General features: G+C 42.9%; 2 protein-coding genes across 2 annotated transcripts; one reads left to right on the forward strand and one right to left on the reverse strand.

Moving 5' to 3' along the window:
• Window positions 1-175: 175 nt before the first annotated feature.
• On the forward strand, window positions 176-7373 carry LOC128689686 (uncharacterized). Its single transcript, XM_053778060.2, has 4 exons — window positions 176-226; window positions 3834-4002; window positions 5665-5747; window positions 6812-7373. The coding sequence occupies exons 1-4, from the start codon at window positions 224-226 to the stop codon at window positions 6926-6928; spliced, it is 372 nt and encodes a 123-aa protein (XP_053634035.1). The 5' UTR covers window positions 176-223; the 3' UTR covers window positions 6929-7373.
• Window positions 7374-8221: 848 nt separating this feature from the next.
• On the reverse strand, window positions 8222-9217 carry LOC128689645 (neurotrophin 1-like). Its single transcript, XM_053778004.2, has one exon. It carries the CDS (start codon window positions 9153-9155, stop codon window positions 8478-8480), a length of 678 nt encoding a protein of 225 aa, XP_053633979.1. The 5' UTR covers window positions 9156-9217; the 3' UTR covers window positions 8222-8477.
• Between the last annotated feature and the right edge of the window lie 10988 nt (window positions 9218-20205).

The raw sequence follows: 20205 nt of genomic DNA on the forward strand, positions 1-20205 counted from the left end.
TTTATCAAGTGCGGGTTCCAAACAGGTGCTGCATACTCCAGTATGGGCCTGACATACACGGTGTACAGTGTGTGTGTGTGTGTGTGTGTGTGTGTGTGTGTGTGTATGTGTGTGTGTGCGTGTGTTGCAGGGATGGTACTATAAAAGGGGAAGTGCAGGAGGTAACGGTAAGGAGTGCATCCCTAGCTTCCACACACACAGGTTCGCTCTCCGCTCCAGAACCATGGTGAGTCGAGACTTGTTATTATATTATAGTGCTGTTATATTATAGTGTTATTATATTGTAGTTCTGTTATACTGTTGTGCTGTTATACTGTAGTGCTGTTATATTATAGTACTGTTATATTATAGTGCTGCTATACTGTTATATTGCTGCATATTTTACGAACTAGTCATAAATGTGTAGCGAAGTGCAAATTGAACAGCTCTCTTTTTTAAGGCTTAGGAAAGCCGTTCTTTTGCTTTCTACACTGGTTCACTTCAATGTTATTATTTAATTAATTGTTCGTCTGGAGACTGGCTCTGTATGTTGTGTACTCTCAGCTATTTTTTTTGGATCTCATTCATTGAGTCGCTACCCGGCTAGTGTACAATTATGCCTGTCCTCTTCCGCAATTCCTATCTTCACTGGCTTGCACTTGAGGGGTTGAGCTCTAATAGCCACTTACTTGACCTAGAGTCTCCTGCAATCGTTACCTGTTCGTGTTCTCATTACCGTCGTAGAAAATGTGAATACGGCACGTGAAGTTTAATTCCAGTTGTAGGAAAGTTATTGGTATATACGAGGATCAGTTTACCGAGACTCACTACTGTGTGGACAGGCAGTGTTTACTTCTGATTCGATTGAGTCAGTTTCTGAAGTAGGGTAATAAATTAGACTTGTGAGCCACACATGGGTATCTTCACTGAGGAAACGTTTCGCCACACAATGGCTTCATCAGTCCAATACAAGGAAGAATGGTGAGGATTAGGAGTCCATCAATCTTTTCAAGACTGTGGACTGATTACATCGACTCCAGGCTGAAGGACTGATTACCTCAAACTCCTTCTGATCTTCACTATTCTTCTTCGTATTGGACTGATGAAGCCACTGCCTGGCGAAACGTTTCCTCAGTGAAAATACCCAAGTTGTGGCACATATGTCTAATTTATCGACTTGTCGGTTCTCCGAACCATTTGCCTACATTTTTGAAGAGTACTTATAACAGACTGTAAATTATAACCTGTCGTCGAGAACCCAGGTGAGTGAGCGACGTAAGTCATGTTACATCACTTGGTCGAACATTAAAATGGTATAAAATACCGACAGGTTGTTAGGTAAGACACATATGCAACAGTTAGGTATCTTTATTTCGAAACGTTTCGCCTACACAGTAGGCTTCTTCAGTCGAGTACAGAAAAGTTGATAGAAGCAGAAGATACTTGAAGACGATGTAATCAGTCCATCACCCTGTGATGGATGATGGACTGATTATATCGTCTTCAAGTATCTTCTGCTTCTATCAACTTTTCTGTACTCGACTGAAGAAGCCTACTGTGTAGGCGAAACGTTTCGAAATAAAGATACCTAACTGTTGCATATGTGTCTTACCTAACATCACTTGGTCTATGATGATGAGACAACCAGGTGAGAAGAGTGAGATAATCAGGTGAGTAAAGCAAGGCAGTGGATGGGCATCGCTGTTAGTGGCCGGAAGATCCAGCCTCCATCATTTACATTGACTAACCCGCATGAACTCTCTCCACGTTTCCTTGAACTGAATGGCCCATAAGAGTTTAGAGCCGCACAGAAACAGAGACATACCCGGCACAACGAGCAGGCAACTGTGTACTTGTGGGAGCATTTATGCGTATTACAAAAATCGAGAGAGGTGAGAGCGTGTGGGAGAAAGTGCTTGCCAGTCACTCCAAGTCTCCAATTAAGGAAACACTAGAAAGGTGCCAGAGGTCAGTGACTCTGGTGAACGTTGTACTTGCAGATTTTCTTTGCTGGGGTCGATGCCTGGCTCCAGGCTCCCACAGACTTCCGACAGTCTTGGCTTTATCATTCCTACTCTTATAACTGTGCACGGAGTCTACCTCCGCTACTTCCTCATCTAGTTCATTACACCTCCCCACTGTCTTGTAGACGATAATTTATTCTTGACATCCCTGTGCCTTATATTCAGTCAGTGGCTTTCGCCAGAGAGGACGGTGGTTCAGTCTCCAGGAGGAGGAGTGTCTAACACACACTTGTATAATAAAATGTAACCCATCTGTACTTCCAGCTCCTGTCTGTGTCTCCTTGTATCTGGTGCTGCTGTTGACACGTGTGGGGCACCTCCTTGTTGAACTTGTGGTTCTGAGTGGCTGTACTGGGTTGTGTGGCACTGTAAACTGTCAGCATGTCAGGTTCTGATGTCAGGCACTGTTAATGTTAGGTACTGGTGATGTTAAGTACTGTTGATGTCAGGTACTGGTAATGTTACGTACTGGTGATGTTAAGTATGGGTGATGTCAGGTACTGGTGATGTTAAGCACTGTTGATGTCAGGTACTTGTGATGTCAGGTACTGTGACATCAGGTATTGTTCATGTCAGGTACTGGTGATGTTTGATCCTGGTGACGATTATGTCAGGTGCTAGTGGCGACAGAGGGTGGTGATGTCAGGTGCTGGTGACACCAGACATTGGTGATGTCAGGTCCTGTTGATAATTTAACCCAAGTATGTTATGGAAAGAGACACATATACAACACCTGAGCATTTTTATTATGAAGACGTTTCGCCCAGCAGTGGCTCCATCAGTTCGATACAGAGGTCATTGGAAGGTGTTGAAACTGAAGACAGTAGAAGGCGAGGTAATCAGTCCCTCAGCCTAGATGAGGGTGATAAATCAGACACATGTGCAACACTTGGGTATCTTGATTGAGGGAACGTTTCGCCACACAGTGGCTTCATCAGCCCAATACAAATGGTAATGGTGAAGATCAGAAGGCGTTTGAGGTAATCAGTCCCCCAACCTGGAGTAGATGTAATCAGTCCATCAGTCTAGATGAAGGTGTTCACAACGTGGTCTTGATGAATCTGATTCGTCAAGACTCATCAAGACCACGGTGATGATTACCACCATCTAAGCTGAGGGACTGATTACCTCGCCTTCTACTGTCTCCAGTTTCAACACCTTCATATAACCTCTGTATATGACACGTCTTCATAATACGGACACACATTATGTACAACCTCTGTTATAATGCTTACGTGTTGTGTACACTCACTGCTACAATGATGTTCATTTGATGATAATAATAATAATAATGATAGTCATTAAAATAATAATGAGAAATATCTAAATATTACGACCTCATCTGAGGCCCTCTTCAGCAGGTCGAAACAACAGGGAAATAACTCGGAGTTAAATTTAATTTTTTCCAGCTGAGTTTCAATTGGAAGTTTTTATAGTTAATTTAAAATGTTATAGGAATGCTGATTTTACTTTCTTCTTCTTCTTCTTCTTCTTCTTCTTCTTCTTCTTCTTCTTCTTCTTCTTCTTCTTCTTCTTATTATTATTATTATTATTATTATTATTATTATTATTATTATTATTATATATTCGTGAGTAAGAGCTAAAACCGTAGGGGATCATACAGCGCCTGGGGAATGGGAGGCAGCCAGGAATTTATCCAAAGAAGAGGATGGTAGCTCCAATTCATTGGATCGAGAGCCCTTCGCTGGAATCAGTGCCCCTCCCCCCTCCCTGACAGGAGAGAGACGCGCTGTCATACAGTTACCTGTGGAGGCGGTAACACAAGGAGTTATAGAAGGAATTACTATTAGTAAACACTTATGTTAGCAGGTTGGACACACTGTGAGAGGTGGCCCGGCGATGCTGGCGGTGCTGCTGGCGGTGCTGTTGACGGCGGTGCTGGCGATGCCTCAGACACATCTTAAGACGCACAAGTGTAGGAAAACTTGCCATAACCGCTATGGCAAAAGTCTGTGTTGTGACTCCGTGCCTCAAAATGGTGAGTATTGTGTCCAGGGTGCCATTGTCAGTATGGTGTCCAGGGTGCCATTATTAGTATGGTGCCCAGGATGCCATTGTTAGTATGGTGTCCAGGGTGTCATTATTAGTACGGTGCCCAGGGTGCCATTGTCAGTATGATGTCCAGGGTGTCATTATTAGTATGGTGCCCAGGGTGCCATTGTTAGTATGGTGTCCAGGGTGTCATTATTAGTACGGTGCCCAGGATGCCATTGTCAGTATGGTGTCCAGGGTGTCATTATTAGTATGGTGTAAGGGTGCCATTGTTAGTATGGTGTCCAGGGTGTCATTATTAGTATGGTGCCCAGGGTGCCATTGTCAGTATGGTGTCCAGGGTGTCATTATTAGTATGGTGCCCAGGGTGCTATTGTTAGTATGGTGTCTAGGGTGCCATTAATAGTATGGTGCCCAGGGTGCCATTGTCAGTATGGTGTCCAGGGTGTCATTATTAGTATGGTGCCCAGGGTGCCATTGTTAGTATGTTGTCCAGGGTGTCATTATTAGTATGGTGTCCAGGGTGCCATTGTTAGTATGGTGTCCAGGGTGTCATTATTAGTATGGTGCCCAGGGTGCCATTGTTAGTATGATGTCCAGGGTGCCATTGTTAGTATAGTGTCCAGGGTACCATTGTTAGTATGGTGTCCAGGGTGCCATTGTTAGTATGATGTGCCGGGTGCCATTGTTAGTATGGTGTGCCGGGTGCCATTATTAGTATGGTGTCCAGGGTGCCATTGTTAGTATGGTGTCCAGGGTGCCATTGTTAGTATGGTGTCCAGGGTGCCATTGTTAGTATGGTGTCCAGGGTGCCATTGTTAGTATGGTGTCCAGGGTGCCATTGTTAGTATGGTGTCCAGGGTGCCATTGTTAGTATGCGGTCCAGGATGTCATTATCAGTGTGGTGCTATGATATTGCTGGTGGTGTTGTGAGAGTAGTGATGATGGTGGTGGGGTAGCAGTGATGTAGTGGTGAGGTTGTGAGAGTAGTGATGATGGTGGCGGCGTAGCAGTGATGTAGTGGTGAGGTTGTGAGAGTAGTGATGATGGTGGCGGCGTAGCAGTGATGTAGTGGTGAGGTTGTGAGAGTAGTGATGATGGTGGCGGCGTAGCAGTGATGTAGTGGTGAGGTTGTGAGAGTAGTGATGATGGTGGGGGCGTAGCAGTGATGTAGTGGTGAGGTTGTGAGAGTAGTGATGATGGTGGCGGCGTAGCAGTGATGTAGTGGTGAGGTTGTGAGAGTAGTGATGATGGTGGCGGCGTAGCAGTGATGTAGTGGTGAGGTTGTGAGAGTAGTGATGATGGTGGCGGCGTAGCAGTGATGTAGTGGTGAGGTTGTGAGAGTAGTGATGATGGTGGCGGCGTAGCAGTAGCAGTGATGTAGTGGTGAGGTTGTGAGAGTAGTGATGATGGTGGCGGCGTAGCAGTGATGTAGTGGTGAGGTTGTGAGAGTAGTGATGATGGTGGCGGCGTAGCAGTGATGTAGTGGTGAGGTTGTGAGAGTAGTGATGATGGTGGCGGCGTAGCAGTGATGGAACAATGATATAAAGTAATCTTTCGGTTTACACCTTCTCTCTCTCTTGCATCTCTGGCAGTGATGCTGGTCCTACTCACTCTTCGTGTACTAACTCTAATTCCCTTACCCCAGAGTTCCCGCGATGCCCTCCCATGCCCAGGATCTTGGTAGACTGCAGTGATCCCGGCGTCATGCACAAAGCCGTCAACATCGAGGTGAGATCGTTGGTTTGCCTTTTTTTTAGTCTAAGGCCTATCTACTACACGAGGGCCATTAAGGCTGCATGTAACCTGCACAAAATCAATCAAGGACATTTTAATCCTTAAGACTGAAATAAGCTCACAACGTATATACTCCGATATATATATATATATATATATATATATATATATATATATATATATATATATATATATATATATATTCTTAAGTTTATGTTAAAGGGAATAAAATAGCGTTTAATAATCCATTAAGATGGGCGAAGACTCCAATAGGCTTACCAAAATAAATTATCAGAATTAATGCGTTCAAGTATAAAGAAAGTTGTAAACCTCAAAGTGTTGTAGTAAAATATTTAAAAAGAAGTGATACTGTGAATGTTAAAATATTCTTGATTTTTGTTGTAACGTCTGGGCAAAAATTTTGTCATTCTCATTCAGAACTTCATAAAGACAAGAATTTTAGACAAGACAAAATATTTGAATAATAAAATATATACACAGCTGTGTGTCTTTTACTTTATGTGCACTGAGAGTTACTTTAAATCCTGTTTTTGGGAATACAGTATTCTTGACTGGTGGTGCACTGGTGGTGCACTGATGGTGCACTGGTGGTGCACTGGTGGTGCACTGGTGGTGCACTGGTGGTGCACTGATGGTGCACTGGTGGTGCACTGGTGGTGCACTGGTGGTGCACTGGTGGTGCACTGGTGGTGCACTGGTGGTGCACTGGTGGTGCACAGGGTACTGGTGGTGCACTGGTGGTGCACAGGGTACTGGTGGTGCACTGGTGGTGCACAGGGTACTGGTGGTGCACTGGTGGTGCACAGGGTACTGGTGGTGCACTGGTGGTGCACAGGATACATGCATCCCTAACGACTTCGTATATTTGATAGGTTTTTGAACTCCAGATTAATCAATCAACCTGTTTAATACAAGAGATAGAATAGAATTTACATTTTTGCAGAGATTAATGAACTGACAGTCTGACAGACGCATGAAACAGACAGCAAATTACTCTTGGCAAACAACTCATACCATGTTTCATTCTTTTACGACAGGTGTGCAAGAGTGACAATGATTGCAAGAAGAATGAGTTGTGCTGTGATGATATTTGCAACACGAAGCAGACCGTATGCATGCCCAGCAAGGTTAACATTTACTACCTGTTCCCCTGATGATGCCACCAGATGCCAGCAACAACAGATCAACACACACACACACACACACACACACACAACTAACACACACACACACACACACACACACACGACACAGCAACAAGGGGTCACAATTAGAAACTGAAGACTCAGATGAGTCACAGGAATGTTAGGAAGTATTTCTCCAGTCACAGAGTTGTCGGGAGAGTGATGTAATGAAGGCAGGATCCATACATAGCTTTAAGAAGAGGCATGATAAAGCTCATGAAGCAGGGAGGGAGTGGACCTAGTAGTGACCAGCGAAGAGGACGATGGTGCATATATAAAATTTGTTATTTTGATATAAACACACACACACACTCACAGACACACACACACACACACACACAAACACACACACACACACACACACACACACACACACACACACACACACACACACACACACACACACACACACACACACACACACACACACACACACACACACACACACACACACACACACACACACACACACACGAGGCAGGAAAGAAGTATTTTACAGCCTAACTCCATCCATGTTGCCTTATTCTTAACCGCTTCAGTAGAATTAAAGAATTCGGAGGGCCCAGGAGCTGTAGTTGAACTTTCACCCTCAGCTAGATACCCACACAAACTGAGCAAATCTTAAGCTGTCATTATCAGTTATCCAAACACACTAATTTATATCTTTTCTCTCTACGATATAAGACTATGAAGTTATATATTTCTGTTCTCCCTAGTCATTAGTTATTTATTGTTGAAAGAATATATATATATATATATATATATATATATATATATATATATATATATATATATATATATATATATATATATATATATATATATATATATATATATATATATATATATATATATATATATATATATATTTATATATATACGTATTTATTTATCCCTTTATCGCCCTGCTGTTTAACATAGTTATTTATACATTGTACTCAAGACAGAATGAGTACGTTAATGTGAAGTAACTTTTGCTGTATAATAAAGAATGTTCATTCCTCTTGTCTCATTCTCTACTTTTTACTCTATTAACATAAGACTCTTGTGGAAATACTCTGCAGGGGCGTTACAGCGCTTGTGGTGATGCGAGGTTATGATGATTGATCTGAGGAAGGGGAGAGTAACCCCAACTCCTGGGATCTAGAGCCTTTCATTGGCATCAGGAGTACAACTTGCTAAGTTATAAGGGGAAAAATCTCCGAATAAACTTAACGAAAAATAAAAGAAGAAGAGGAAGGAAATTAAGGTGGAAAGACGAAATGTTCTCAAATCAATGTATAATAAAATCCACAGATTTTTACTTATTCTAGATCCTTAAATCTGCATATGACTGATTTTCTAAAAATGTTATTGTCATCATCATCATCATCATAGAGAAGAGGTAAATCCATAACGATCATTCGGAGCCTGGGAAATGAGACGTGACTTTTCGATTCAGGTCCAGACAGCCTCTCCTTCCTAACTGGAGTTCGTTGGTTCGAACTTAAATCGTATCACACATACATTTCAAGAGCTTTTAAGTTGTTTCCTTGTACAATGTGAAGTTGTCTAGTAGACAGACGCAACTTGCGGGCAGCTTGAAGGTGTTGATTGCGAAGGGAAAATGTTGATCATGGGGATCGTAGATGAGTAAGCGCTGATAGGTGAACTTCTGCAGGCACTTGGACTCGTAGCACAGAGGAACCAGTGGGCAATTTTCACTAGGTGTCATGCACTCTTCAAGTCGTGTCGTCTGTGTGTATGTTTCATAATTGACCTTGATGTCGTTGACAATGACGCGCCACACACCTTCGGTGTTCTGGGCTCGCAGAGGCTTGACGTAGATGTTTTCCGAGGGACAGAGGTACGTCTCCGCCTGATTATTCTTAGGACGTGCGACGGAGACGTTAGTCTCGAGAGCAGCCCAGTCAGCGTAGAGGGTAGTAAAGAGAAAGTGGTGAAGCTGGAGAGCGTTCTGGACCTCGTAGGTGGGATACTCAGTGTCTTCAATGCACCAAGTTTTGGTGGTGTTAGCAGCGCAGGAGGGCACAATGACTGGGTGCCCATTGTAGGGAAGTTGTGGGGCCAGGGTTGGTTGCTGATGGTAAGTGGGCTGCGGGTAGTAGGTGGGATGTGAGTGGTTGATGTGTTGTAGATATGGTAGCGTAGGTGGGAAATAAACCGATGGGTCTGACGTAGCTGTTACGAATGCCATCGACGCTGTGAACGACACCTGGAAACAATGTAAACCACGTTAAAGACATACCAGAATCAGAACTCAGGAAAGAAAAGTCTAGTTAGGTTAAATAATGTATTATGCAGACAAAATATCTCACGATACAAGCTTTATAAATCTTGCTAATGAAATTTATTACCTTATCTAGTGTTAGATTTACATCCCGGTGTTGTATTTATACACTAAGTGTTGGGTTTGCAAACTAGGTGATACGTAGGCCATGGCATGAGCGTAAACTGGTTGTAGAGCATACTGGGTGCTGTGTTACCTGGAGTTTACCTGGAGAGGGTTTCGGGGGTCAACACCCCCGCGGCTCGGTCTGAGACCAGGCCTTATGGTGGATCAGGGTCTGATTAACTAGGCTGTTATTGAAAATTAAGACACATGTGCAACATCTGGTTATCTTTATTGTAGACGTTTCGCCATCCAGTGGCTTTATCAATACAGATTCTAGGACATAATTAGAAGACAGTAGAACTATATACCAAAGATGAGGTAATCAGTCCCTCAGCCTTGGAGTTAGTGTTCACAGCATCGTGGTGGTAGAGATTCTGGAGCACAGGCAAGGAGACTGGCGGTTATATAGGCGTCAGTGGATAGGGACGTGTAGCAGACGAGGGCATAGTCACTGGTTGGTGGGATTCCCCAGTGGAAGTAGGTCCTACTACAACTAACCCATTTCTTTGAGTAGGACCTACTTCCACTGGGGAATCCCACCTACCAGTGACTATGCCCTCGTCTGCTACACGTCCCTATCCACTGACGCCTATATAACCGCCAGTCTCCTTGCCTGTGCTCCAGAATCTCTACCACCACGGTGCTGTAACACCAACTCCAAGGCTGAGGGACTGATTACCTCATCTTTTGTATATAGTTCTACTGTCTTCAAGTTATGTCCTGGAATTTGTATTGATAAAGCCATTGGATGGCGAAACGTCTACAATAAAGATAACCAGATGTTGCACAAGTGTCTTAACTTTCATCTTGTCGGTATTATATACCTTTCTTGCACAAGCTGTTATTGCTGGTAGCAAGCAAACTGACATACGAACCACAGCCCGGCTGGTCAGGTACTGGCTTTAGGTGCCTGTCTAGTGCCTTCTTGAAGGCAGCCAGGCTGTGGGTGTAGCATTAGATTACTCTTTCTCAGAGACACTGATCACACACACACATACACACACACACACAAACACACACACACACACACACGCGCGCGCGCATGCTAAACGGTGGCCACTTTGTGACCATCGCATAATTAACTGTACAGTAACGGTCAAAAATGAGAATTATTTTGTTCTGCAAGCTAATAATGGTCCAGTGCGCACCGAAACGTCGTCTGGTATTCATTTCTGATTCACAGGTTCATAATAAAACTGCGAATCAGAAATGAATACCAGACGACGTTTCGGTGCGCACTGGACCATTATTAGCTTGCAGAACAAAATAATTCTCATTTTTGACCGTTACTGTACAGTTAATTATGCGATGGTCACAAGGTGGCCACCGTTTAGCATGCGCGCGCGTGTGTGTGTGTATGTGTGTGTGTGTGTATGTGTGTGTGTGTATGTGTATGTGTGTGTGTGTATGTGTATGTGTGTGTGTGTATGTGTATGTGTGTGTATGTGTGTGTGGTCAGTGTCTCTGAGAGAGAGTAATCTAATGCTGACTGTCGTCACTTAACCACTGATCATCATACTCAATAACTCACCAAATCGTGAATTAAGCTTGTCATAGCATAATTCTCTCACTCTGCAAGACATTTGCTCTCTGAATGATGTTCTCGCTCTGCATGATTGTATTCACTGCTTGATGGTCTCACTCTGCATGACGTTCTCACTGCATTATGCTCTCACTACATGATGTTCTCACTATACGTGTTGTACACTGCATATTGATGTCTATGTCAGGATGTGTGGCTGCTTATCCTTTGGTCTAGTAGTGATGAGCCGACATCCCAGATGTCAGTATGCAGGGAACTCACTCTTTATGTTCGTGGTTATGCAAAAAGCTATGTTATATATTAATGTTTATAGCCGAGCCTAACATGATGTTAGACTCACAGGAAATCTATAAAGATAGCTCGCTAACTTATCTTTAGCTGGACTTCGAGAATGATTAACTTATTAATATTATTCAATTCAAAAGACTATGTCACCGTATGATCTCAAACAGTTGACCTTGAATGTAATTAAAAAGCTAAGCTTGCCAATTCTGTGGCATCAGGTGACCACAACATTAGGTGACCACAACATTAGGTGACCACAACATTAGGTGACCACAACATTAGGCGATTACAAAATCAGGTGACCAGAGTGACCTTAAACTCACCATTAACACGGCAGACATGGTGAGCTGCTACCACCATCAGTACTACACGAAGACTGTACATGGGACATCTCCCCATGTTCTACATATATATATATAGGTTTTACACGTGTGGTCATACGACCCTCAGATGTTTATTTTGGGGTTGGCTTATGACTTAGGCACAACGTTAATGAGAAGAATAGCCAAGTACGGCAGTAGCTCTATTGGTCCATGCTAGGCAGGTCCCACTCACACCCACCCACCATCATTCGCATGCTTGTCTATCCAGGTTTTACCCAAAAGGCTCATATCAGTGAGACTGTTTGGGAGTTTGTCCCATTCATCCTCAGTTCTATTGCCAAAACACCATTTTCATACGTCCTTTCTAAGTCAAAATTGATCGAACCTTAATTGCATGTCTGAGGACAAGAACTCATTTTGCAGAACAAGCTTTTATTGGGACGTTTCGCTCCGTGTAGGAGAGCTTCATCAAGACGTTTTGTTTACCATAATTGTTTGACATATATTCTGCGCACTCCTCATATCGTTCTCTTACTTATCACTCTCACATACTCAACTTCCAGTTATAAGAACATTTTATTCTGTAGTTACAGTGACATAAAACGGATTTATATTTACTTATGACAGATCAGAACAGAATTTCGTTGGATGCCGAGGGAAGAATTTACCAGCTTTCGTCAAACAAATTATACTAAATGATCCAAACGCATTTATACTAGGGAGTAAAACTTCAAGTCTTACTAGAAAGCTACACTTCAAGGGCAGTCTCTCAAGAAACCCACACCTCAAGGAGACTAGAAAGACATTTTCCATATGTCGGCCGACAGAGGAATCAAAGTAAACACTCCTGACACAGTCATGGGGGTAATGAAAAACCTATCGTGTTACAGATTGTATAATTGATTTGTGTTAGTCGAATCATCACCTGATTAAACCAACAACACTGGTCTCTATCATGTGAAAAGCCATTCAGGTGTGTCTGAGGACATGTGAAGGTGAGGTAGTCGATGATGCTACAGAGGCTACAGCAGCAGTGACCACCAGTCAGTGTTGGAGTCAGTGGACACACAGGGGAAACTTATATACACGGCGAGGTGTTACAAATGACGCTGCTTACATATAGGGCGGGGCTTGACCTAATTTGGTTAGTTGTCAGTCAGTGTTTTCTAAAATTCATAAAAGGTGGTGCAGTGCCGATTATTAATTTTATTATTATTATTATTATTATTATTATTATTATTATTATTATTTTTATTTATTATTATATTTACTTTATTATTATTATTATTATTATTATTATTATTATTATTATTATTATTATTATTATTATTATTAGTAGTAGTAGTAGTAGTAGTAGTAGTAGTAGTAGTAGTAGTAATAGTAGTAGTTTATATTTATTAAAGGTCATAAGAGCCTGTTGTATAAGAGGTAATCATATCTGATCCGAAAAGGAAGAGGGAAGCTTTAGTTCCTTGGAACATGAACCCTTCACCAGCAACGAGGTGTCCTTGTACGTTCAAGTCTAGAGAACTAGACGTGTTTATGTGCCTGTGCTGTCGTAGACAGGTATCATTTCCCATTTTACATAACCTCGGTCCTCTGATCCCCACGCACACAAGAGGCCTAGTATTTGTACCTCCATGAGGCAGAGAAAATGCAACTCAACTCCCTCAAAAGAACCTTAATTAAGCTGGAAGTCAACTTGGTCCCGCTATAAAATTGAAATAAGAATCACCCTCTGAAAACTTGGATGGATTCGACCGTCGAGTTTTCGCTACTACATGTGAAGTACAATATATTCGTTAAGACAAGATTTTGTTTGGATTTTTAACCCCAGAAGGTCAGCCACCCAGGAAAGTCAGTGCATCATTGAGGACTGTCTGTCTTTTTTCCATTGGGGTCCTTCAGTCTTGTCCCAAAGGTTGCGACCCACACCAGTCGACTAACACCCAGTTACCTACATGCTTGTTGGGTTATCAGGAGCAGTAGGAGCAAGGAAACACGCCCAGTGTTTCCAACAGGCCGAGGATTGAACCACAGATGCTCAGTGTGTGAGGCGACAACGTTGCCTACCAGACCACGGGGCACCTACATAGAGAAAATTAGTCTTACAAGTATATTATATAACTACAAGACAGATTTTTATGAAGCACACGCGTGTTTTTCTTCTTATGAATGAAATATTCAAGAGCACAGATTAGTAAAAATTATGTTAAATTGGCAAATTTAATTTTTTGCCGTGTACGAAAATTTATTTCTCCTATAAAAATATTATTGTTAATAATAGCCTATTTCTACAAGTACATGTACAAGGTACTGTATATAGGTCTATCTGACATCAGTGACATATTACTATATAGAAAGCCCTTTGTTTTGCAGAGAATTTCGGGCAAATTTGGTCAATTTTGTCCGAGGATGCAACCCACACCAGTCCACTATCACCCAGGTACCTATTTTACTGAGAAGTGAACTTGGACAGCAGGTGTCTTAATGAAACACGTCCTAATATATATACAGTGGTCCCTCGTTGTTCGTAATTAATCCGTTCCTGGAGCCGTTACTATAAACGAAATTTACGATTTACGAATCAATTTTCCCAATAAGAAATAATGTAAATATAATTAATCCGTTCCTGACACCCAGAAGTATTAAAACAAAATTTTTTTTAACATGAAATATGCATGTAGTACATAAACAATACAATGGGAAATGATGAATGAAACATTAACATCATAACACTTACCTTTATTGGAGATTCTTCTTAGTGTATGGGAGACTGGAGGAGGAGAGAGGGTGGATTGTTTATAGTTTGGAAGGGGAATCCCCTTCCATCAACACCTCAGGTACCATTTGCTTTTCTGGGGTTGCTTCTCTTCTCTATTTCTTAATGCCACTAGGACCACCTTGAGAGTCACTGGAGTCCTGTCTCACAAAATAACTGTGGAGAGAGCTCTGTTTCTGGCGTCTCTTTAACACTTCCCTAAAATGGCCCAAGACTTTGTCAATGTACATGTTGCCAACCTGGCTTGCAACAACCTTGTTAGGGTGATGTTTCTCCATAAAGCTTTCCATCTTACCCCACATAGTAAAAATCTCTTTAATTTCTGAAGAAGGCACCTTCTTCCATCTCTCTTCCTCCTCCTCTGCAGCAAGATTCTGAGCTGCGATGTGTTGCTCTTCCAGCTGAAGCTCTTGCAGCTCCTCAGTGGTGAGCTCTTCATTGTGGTCTTCCACCAATTCTTCCACATCCTCCAAACTCACATCCAACCCCATGGAACTCCTCAGTGCCACAATTGATTTTACAACAGACATAGGCTCATTAGGGTCAGTCTCAAATTCTTCAAAATCCCTCTTGTCGACACAGTCTGGTCACAATTTTCTCCAGGCAGAGTTCAAAGTCCTGGTAGTCTCTCCCTCCCAAGCCATACCTATAAGGGTTATGCAGTGGAGGATGCTGAAGTGTTCTCTCCAAAATTCCCTTAGGGTCAAGTGAGTGTCTGTGGTCACAGTCAAGCACCTGTGAAACATTGCTTTTGTGTAGAGTTTTTTAAAGTTTGCAATAACCTGCTGGTCCATGGGATGGAGGAGAGGAGTGGTATTCGGGGGCAAGAACTTTACTGTGATGAACCCAAACTCCTCGAAAATTAGGTCATCCAAGTTTGGAGGATGAGCAGGTGCATTGTCCATTACTAGCAGGCACTTGAGATCCAATTTCTTTTCCAGGAGATACTCCTTCACACTAGGGCCAAACACTTCATTGAACCACTCGACGAAAATTTCCCTCGTGACCCATGCCTTACTATTAGATTTCCAAAACACACACAATTTACTCTTCATAACATTGTTTTTCCTGAACACTCTGGGATTTTCAGAATGGTACACTAGTAATGGCTTCACTTTGAAATCCCCACTAGCATTAGCACAGAAAATTAGCGTCAGCCTGTCTTTCATAGGCTTGTGCCCTGGCATTGCCTTTTCCTCTTGTTTAATGAAGGTCCTCTTTGGCATTTTCTTCCAAAAGAGGCCTGTTTCGTCACAATTGAACACTTGTTCAGGTTTCAGTCCTTCAGCCTCTATGTACTCCTGGAATTCATGCACATATTTTTCAGCCGCCTTGTGGTCCGAACTGGCAGCCTCACCATGCCTTACCACACTGTGTATGCCAGTACGGTTCTTAAATATCTCAAACCAGCCTTTGCTGGCCTTAAATTCACTCACTTCACCACTATTTACCTGGAGCCTGGAGTTTACCTGGAGAGAGTTCCGGGGGTCAACGCCCCCGTGGCTCGGTCTGTGACCAGGCCTCCTGGTGGATCAGAGCCTGATCAACCAGGCTGTTGCTGCTGGCTGCGCGCAAACCAACGTACGAGCCACAGCCCGGCTGGTCAGGAACCGACTTTAGGTGCTTGTCCAGTGCCAGCTTGAAGACTGCCAGGGGTCTGTTGGTAATACCCCTTATGTATGCTGGGAGGCAGTTGAACAGTCTCGGGCCCCTGACACTTATTGTATGGTCTCTTAACGTGCTAGTGACACCCCTGCTTTTCATTGGGGGGATGGTGCATCGTCTGCCAAGTCTTTTGCTTTCGTAGTGAGTGATTTTCGTGTGCAAGTTCGGTACTAGTCCCTCTAGGATTTTCCAGGTGTATATAATCATGTATCTCTCCCGCCTGCATTCCAGGGAATACAGTTTTAGGAACCTCAAGCGCTCCCAGTAATTGAGGTGTTTTATCTCCGTTATGCGCGCCATGAAGGTTCTTTGTACATTTTCTAGGTCAGCAATTTCACCTGCCTTGAAAGGTGCTGTTAGTGTGCAGCAATATTCCAGCCTAGATAGAACAAGTGACCTGAAGAGTGTCATAATGGGCTTGGCCTCCCTAGTTTTGAAGGTTCTCATTATCCATCCTGTCATTTTTCTAGCAGATGCGATTGATACAATGTTATGGTCCTTGAAGGTGAGATCCTCCGGCATGATCACTCCCAGGTCTTTGACGTTGGTGTTTCGCTCTATTTTGTGGCCAGAATTTGTTTTGTACTCTGATGAAGATTTAATTTCCTCGTGTTTACCATATCTGAGTAATTGAAATTTCTCATCGTTGAACTTCATATTGTTTTCTGCAGCCCACTGAAAGATTTGGTTGATGTCCGCCTGGAGCCTTGCAGTGTCTGCAATGGAAGACACTGTCATGCAGATTCGGGTGTCATCTGCAAAGGAAGACACGGTGCTGTGGCTGACATCCTTGTCTATGTCGGATATGAGGATGAGGAACAAGATGGGAGCGAGTACTGTGCCTTGTGGAACAGAGCTTTTCACCGTAGCTGCCTCGGACTTTACTCTGTTGACGACTACTCTCTGTGTTCTGTTAGTGAGGAAATTATAGATCCATCGACCGACTTTTCCTGTTATTCCTTTAGCACGCATTTTGTGCGCTATTACGCCATGGTCACACTCGAAGGCTTTTGCAAAGTCTGTATATATTACATCTGCATTCTTTTTATCTTCTAGTGCATTTAGGACCTTGTCGTAGTGATCCAATAGTTGAGACAGACAGGAGCGACCTGTTCTAAACCCATGTTGCCCTGGGTTGTGTAACTGATGGGTTTCTAGATGGGTGGTGATCTTGCTTCTTAGGACCCTTTTAAAGATTTTTATGATATGGGATGTTAGTGCTATCGGTCTGTAGTTCTTTGCTGTTGCTTTACTGCCCCCTTTGTGGAGTGGGGCTATGTCTGTTGTTTTTAGTAACTGTGGGACGACCCCCGTGTCCATGCTCCCTCTCCATAGGATGGAAAAGGCTCGTGATAGGGGCTTCTTGCAGTTCTTGATGAACACGGAGTTCCATGAGTCTGGCCCTGGGGCAGAGTGCATGGGCATGTCATTTATCGCCTGTTCGAAGTCATTTGGCGTCAGGATAACATCGGATAGGCTTGTGTTAACCAAATTTTGTGGTTCTCTCATAAAAAATTCATTTTGAACTTCGACTCTCAGTCTGGTTAGCGGCTTGCTAAAAACTGAGTCATATTGGGACTTGAGTAGCTCACTCATTTCCTTGCTGTCATCTGTGTAGGACCCATCTTGTTTAAGTAGGGGCCCAATACTGGACGTTGTTCTCGACTTTGATTTGGCATAGGAGAAGAAATACTTTGGGTTTCTTTCGATTTCATTTATGGCTTTTAGTTCTTCCCGCGATTCCTGACTCCTATAAGATTCCTTTAGCTTGAGTTCGATGCTTGCTATTTCTCTGACCAGTGTCTCCCTACGCATTTCAGATATATTGACCTCTTTTAGCCGCTCTGTTATTCTTTTCCGTCGCCTGTAAAGGGAGCGCCTGTCTCTTTCTATTTTACATCTACTCCTACTTTTTCTTAGAGGAATAAGCCTTGTGCATACATCGAGTGCCACCAAGTTAATCTGTTCTAGGCATAAGTTGGGGTCTGTGTTGCTTAGTATATCTTCCCAGCTTATTTCGGTTAGGACTTGGTTTACTTGGTCCCACTTTATGTTTTTGTTATTGAAGCTGAATTTGGTGAATGCTCCCTCGTGACTAGTCTCATTATGTCGGTCTGGGGCTCCACGCATACATGTTTGAACCTCAATTATGTTGTGATCTGAGTATATTGTTTTTGATATGGTGACATTTCTTATCAGATCATCATTGTTAGTGAAGATGAGGTCTAGTGTATTCTCCAGTCTAGCAGGCTCTATTATTTGCTGGTTTAAATTGAATTTTGTGCAGAGATTTAAAAGCTCGTGTGTGTGAGTTTTCATCAGAGCTGCCTCCTGGTGTTATTACTGCAACAATATTATTTGCTATATTCCTCCATTTTAGGTGCCTTAAGTTGAAATCCCCCAGGAGCATGATGTTGGGTGCAGGAGCTGGAAGATTTTCCAGACAGTGGTCAATTTTTAACAGCTGTTCCTGGAATTGCTGGGATGTTGCATCCGGAGGCTTGTAGACTACCACAATTACTAGGTTTTGGTTCTCGACCTTTACTGCTAAAACTTCCACTACATCATTTGAGGCATTTAGCAGTTCTTTGCAAACAAGTGACTCTGCAATGTACAGGCCAACCCCCCCCCCTTTTTGCCTGTTCACTCTGTCACATCTGTATAGGTTGTAACCTGGGATCCATATTTCGTTGTCCAAGTGATCCTTTATGTGGGTCTCAGTGAAACCCGCGAACATTGACTTTGCCTCTGCAAGCAGTCCACGGATGAAAGGTATTTTGTTGTTTGTTGCTGGCTTTAGACCCTGTATATTTTTAAAGAAGAATGTCATCGGACTGGTGGTATTGTTGGTACTGGGGGGGGGATTTTTTTCCGGCATTAGTATCTGTATCTGTATCAATGGAAATTTTGTCCTAGGTACATGTCGATTAGACACTAGGCCTGGTGTGTGTGTGTGTGTGTGTGTGTGTGTGTGTGTGTGTGTGTCAGCTGGAAGGTGTGGCCATTGTTTACCTGGACGTCCTACTGTGCGCGGAATTCATACAAATTGTTGTATTTGTTGTTAACATTAACGATTTGTTGTCTCTGTGGTGCAAGGCCGCAGCTTGTACAGTGTCCATCAAAGCTTCTAACTGAAGCTTCTTAGCTGTTTTAACTTTTAAGGTTTAAATAATTAGATATTGCAATGAACCCAATGGAAATAAGTCTGACTCTTTTGGGTTATCCCGAGCAATTTACACATATGTATTTACTTATATATGATAATTTATGTAACTGTATTTATGTGTACCTGTACATAAATAACCTTACTAACCGTAAAGAAACATTAGTTTAATAAGCTTCGCCTTTCAGGGAAAGTTTTCTCACCCTCGCAGGACGCGAGGAAGAAAACGCTTCAAGGTAAACTTAGACATTAAAGTTTACCATCAACACGCACTTGGGAGAGGAAACCTCTGACGACGTTTCGCTCCACCTTGGAGCATTTATCATGTCATAAATTTCCTCTCTTAAATGCGTGTTGCTGGCGATTTGTTCCAGCCATGGAATTGCGGCTTTTTATTCTTTAAACATTAAATTTTCATTCCTAAAGTCAGAGTTAATTGCAAATCAAGCAATTTGTAATCCACTGTTGACGGGAAACACTGTCAGGATAACAAGAGGTATTTTTCTGCCCTTGCCTCAAGCTGCGCCACGAAAGTGAAAACCAAAATAAAACATTCGAAATTGGTGACATACGTCAGAGCAGCGATTACGACCACCGCCCTCCCCTACAGGTTGGTCAAGGCAAGACCTGGCTTCAGGCGCCTTTCCTGAATACTTTCGAACAGTCTTTGGTAACTCGTCACGGTGTTTGTGGATACATGTTGGAGGGAGAGAGAGAGAGGAAGAGTTCATGTTGTTGCTTCTCTCCTTGGAATGAAAGATTTGCCCTTTATGATTATTTTCCCATGACCATTGGAAAGACTTTATTTCGAACAGGAGGGACAAGGAGGGACACTAGACAAGGATCAGGAGGGAAGAGAAGGAACGCAACACAAGGATCAGGAGGGAAGAGAAGGAACGCAACACAAGGATCAGGAGGGAAGAGAAGGAACGCAACACAAGGATCAGGAGGGAAGAGAAGGAACGCAACACAAGGATCAGGAGGGAAGAGAAGGAACGCAACACAAGGATCAGGAGGGAAGAGAAGGAACGCAACACAAGGATCAGGAGGGAAGAGAAGGAACGCAACACAAGGATCAGGAGGGAAGAGAA

The sequence above is a fragment of the Cherax quadricarinatus genome, chromosome 22 (assembly GCF_038502225.1).
Source record: "Cherax quadricarinatus isolate ZL_2023a chromosome 22, ASM3850222v1, whole genome shotgun sequence".
Lineage (NCBI taxonomy): Eukaryota > Metazoa > Arthropoda > Malacostraca > Decapoda > Parastacidae > Cherax > Cherax quadricarinatus.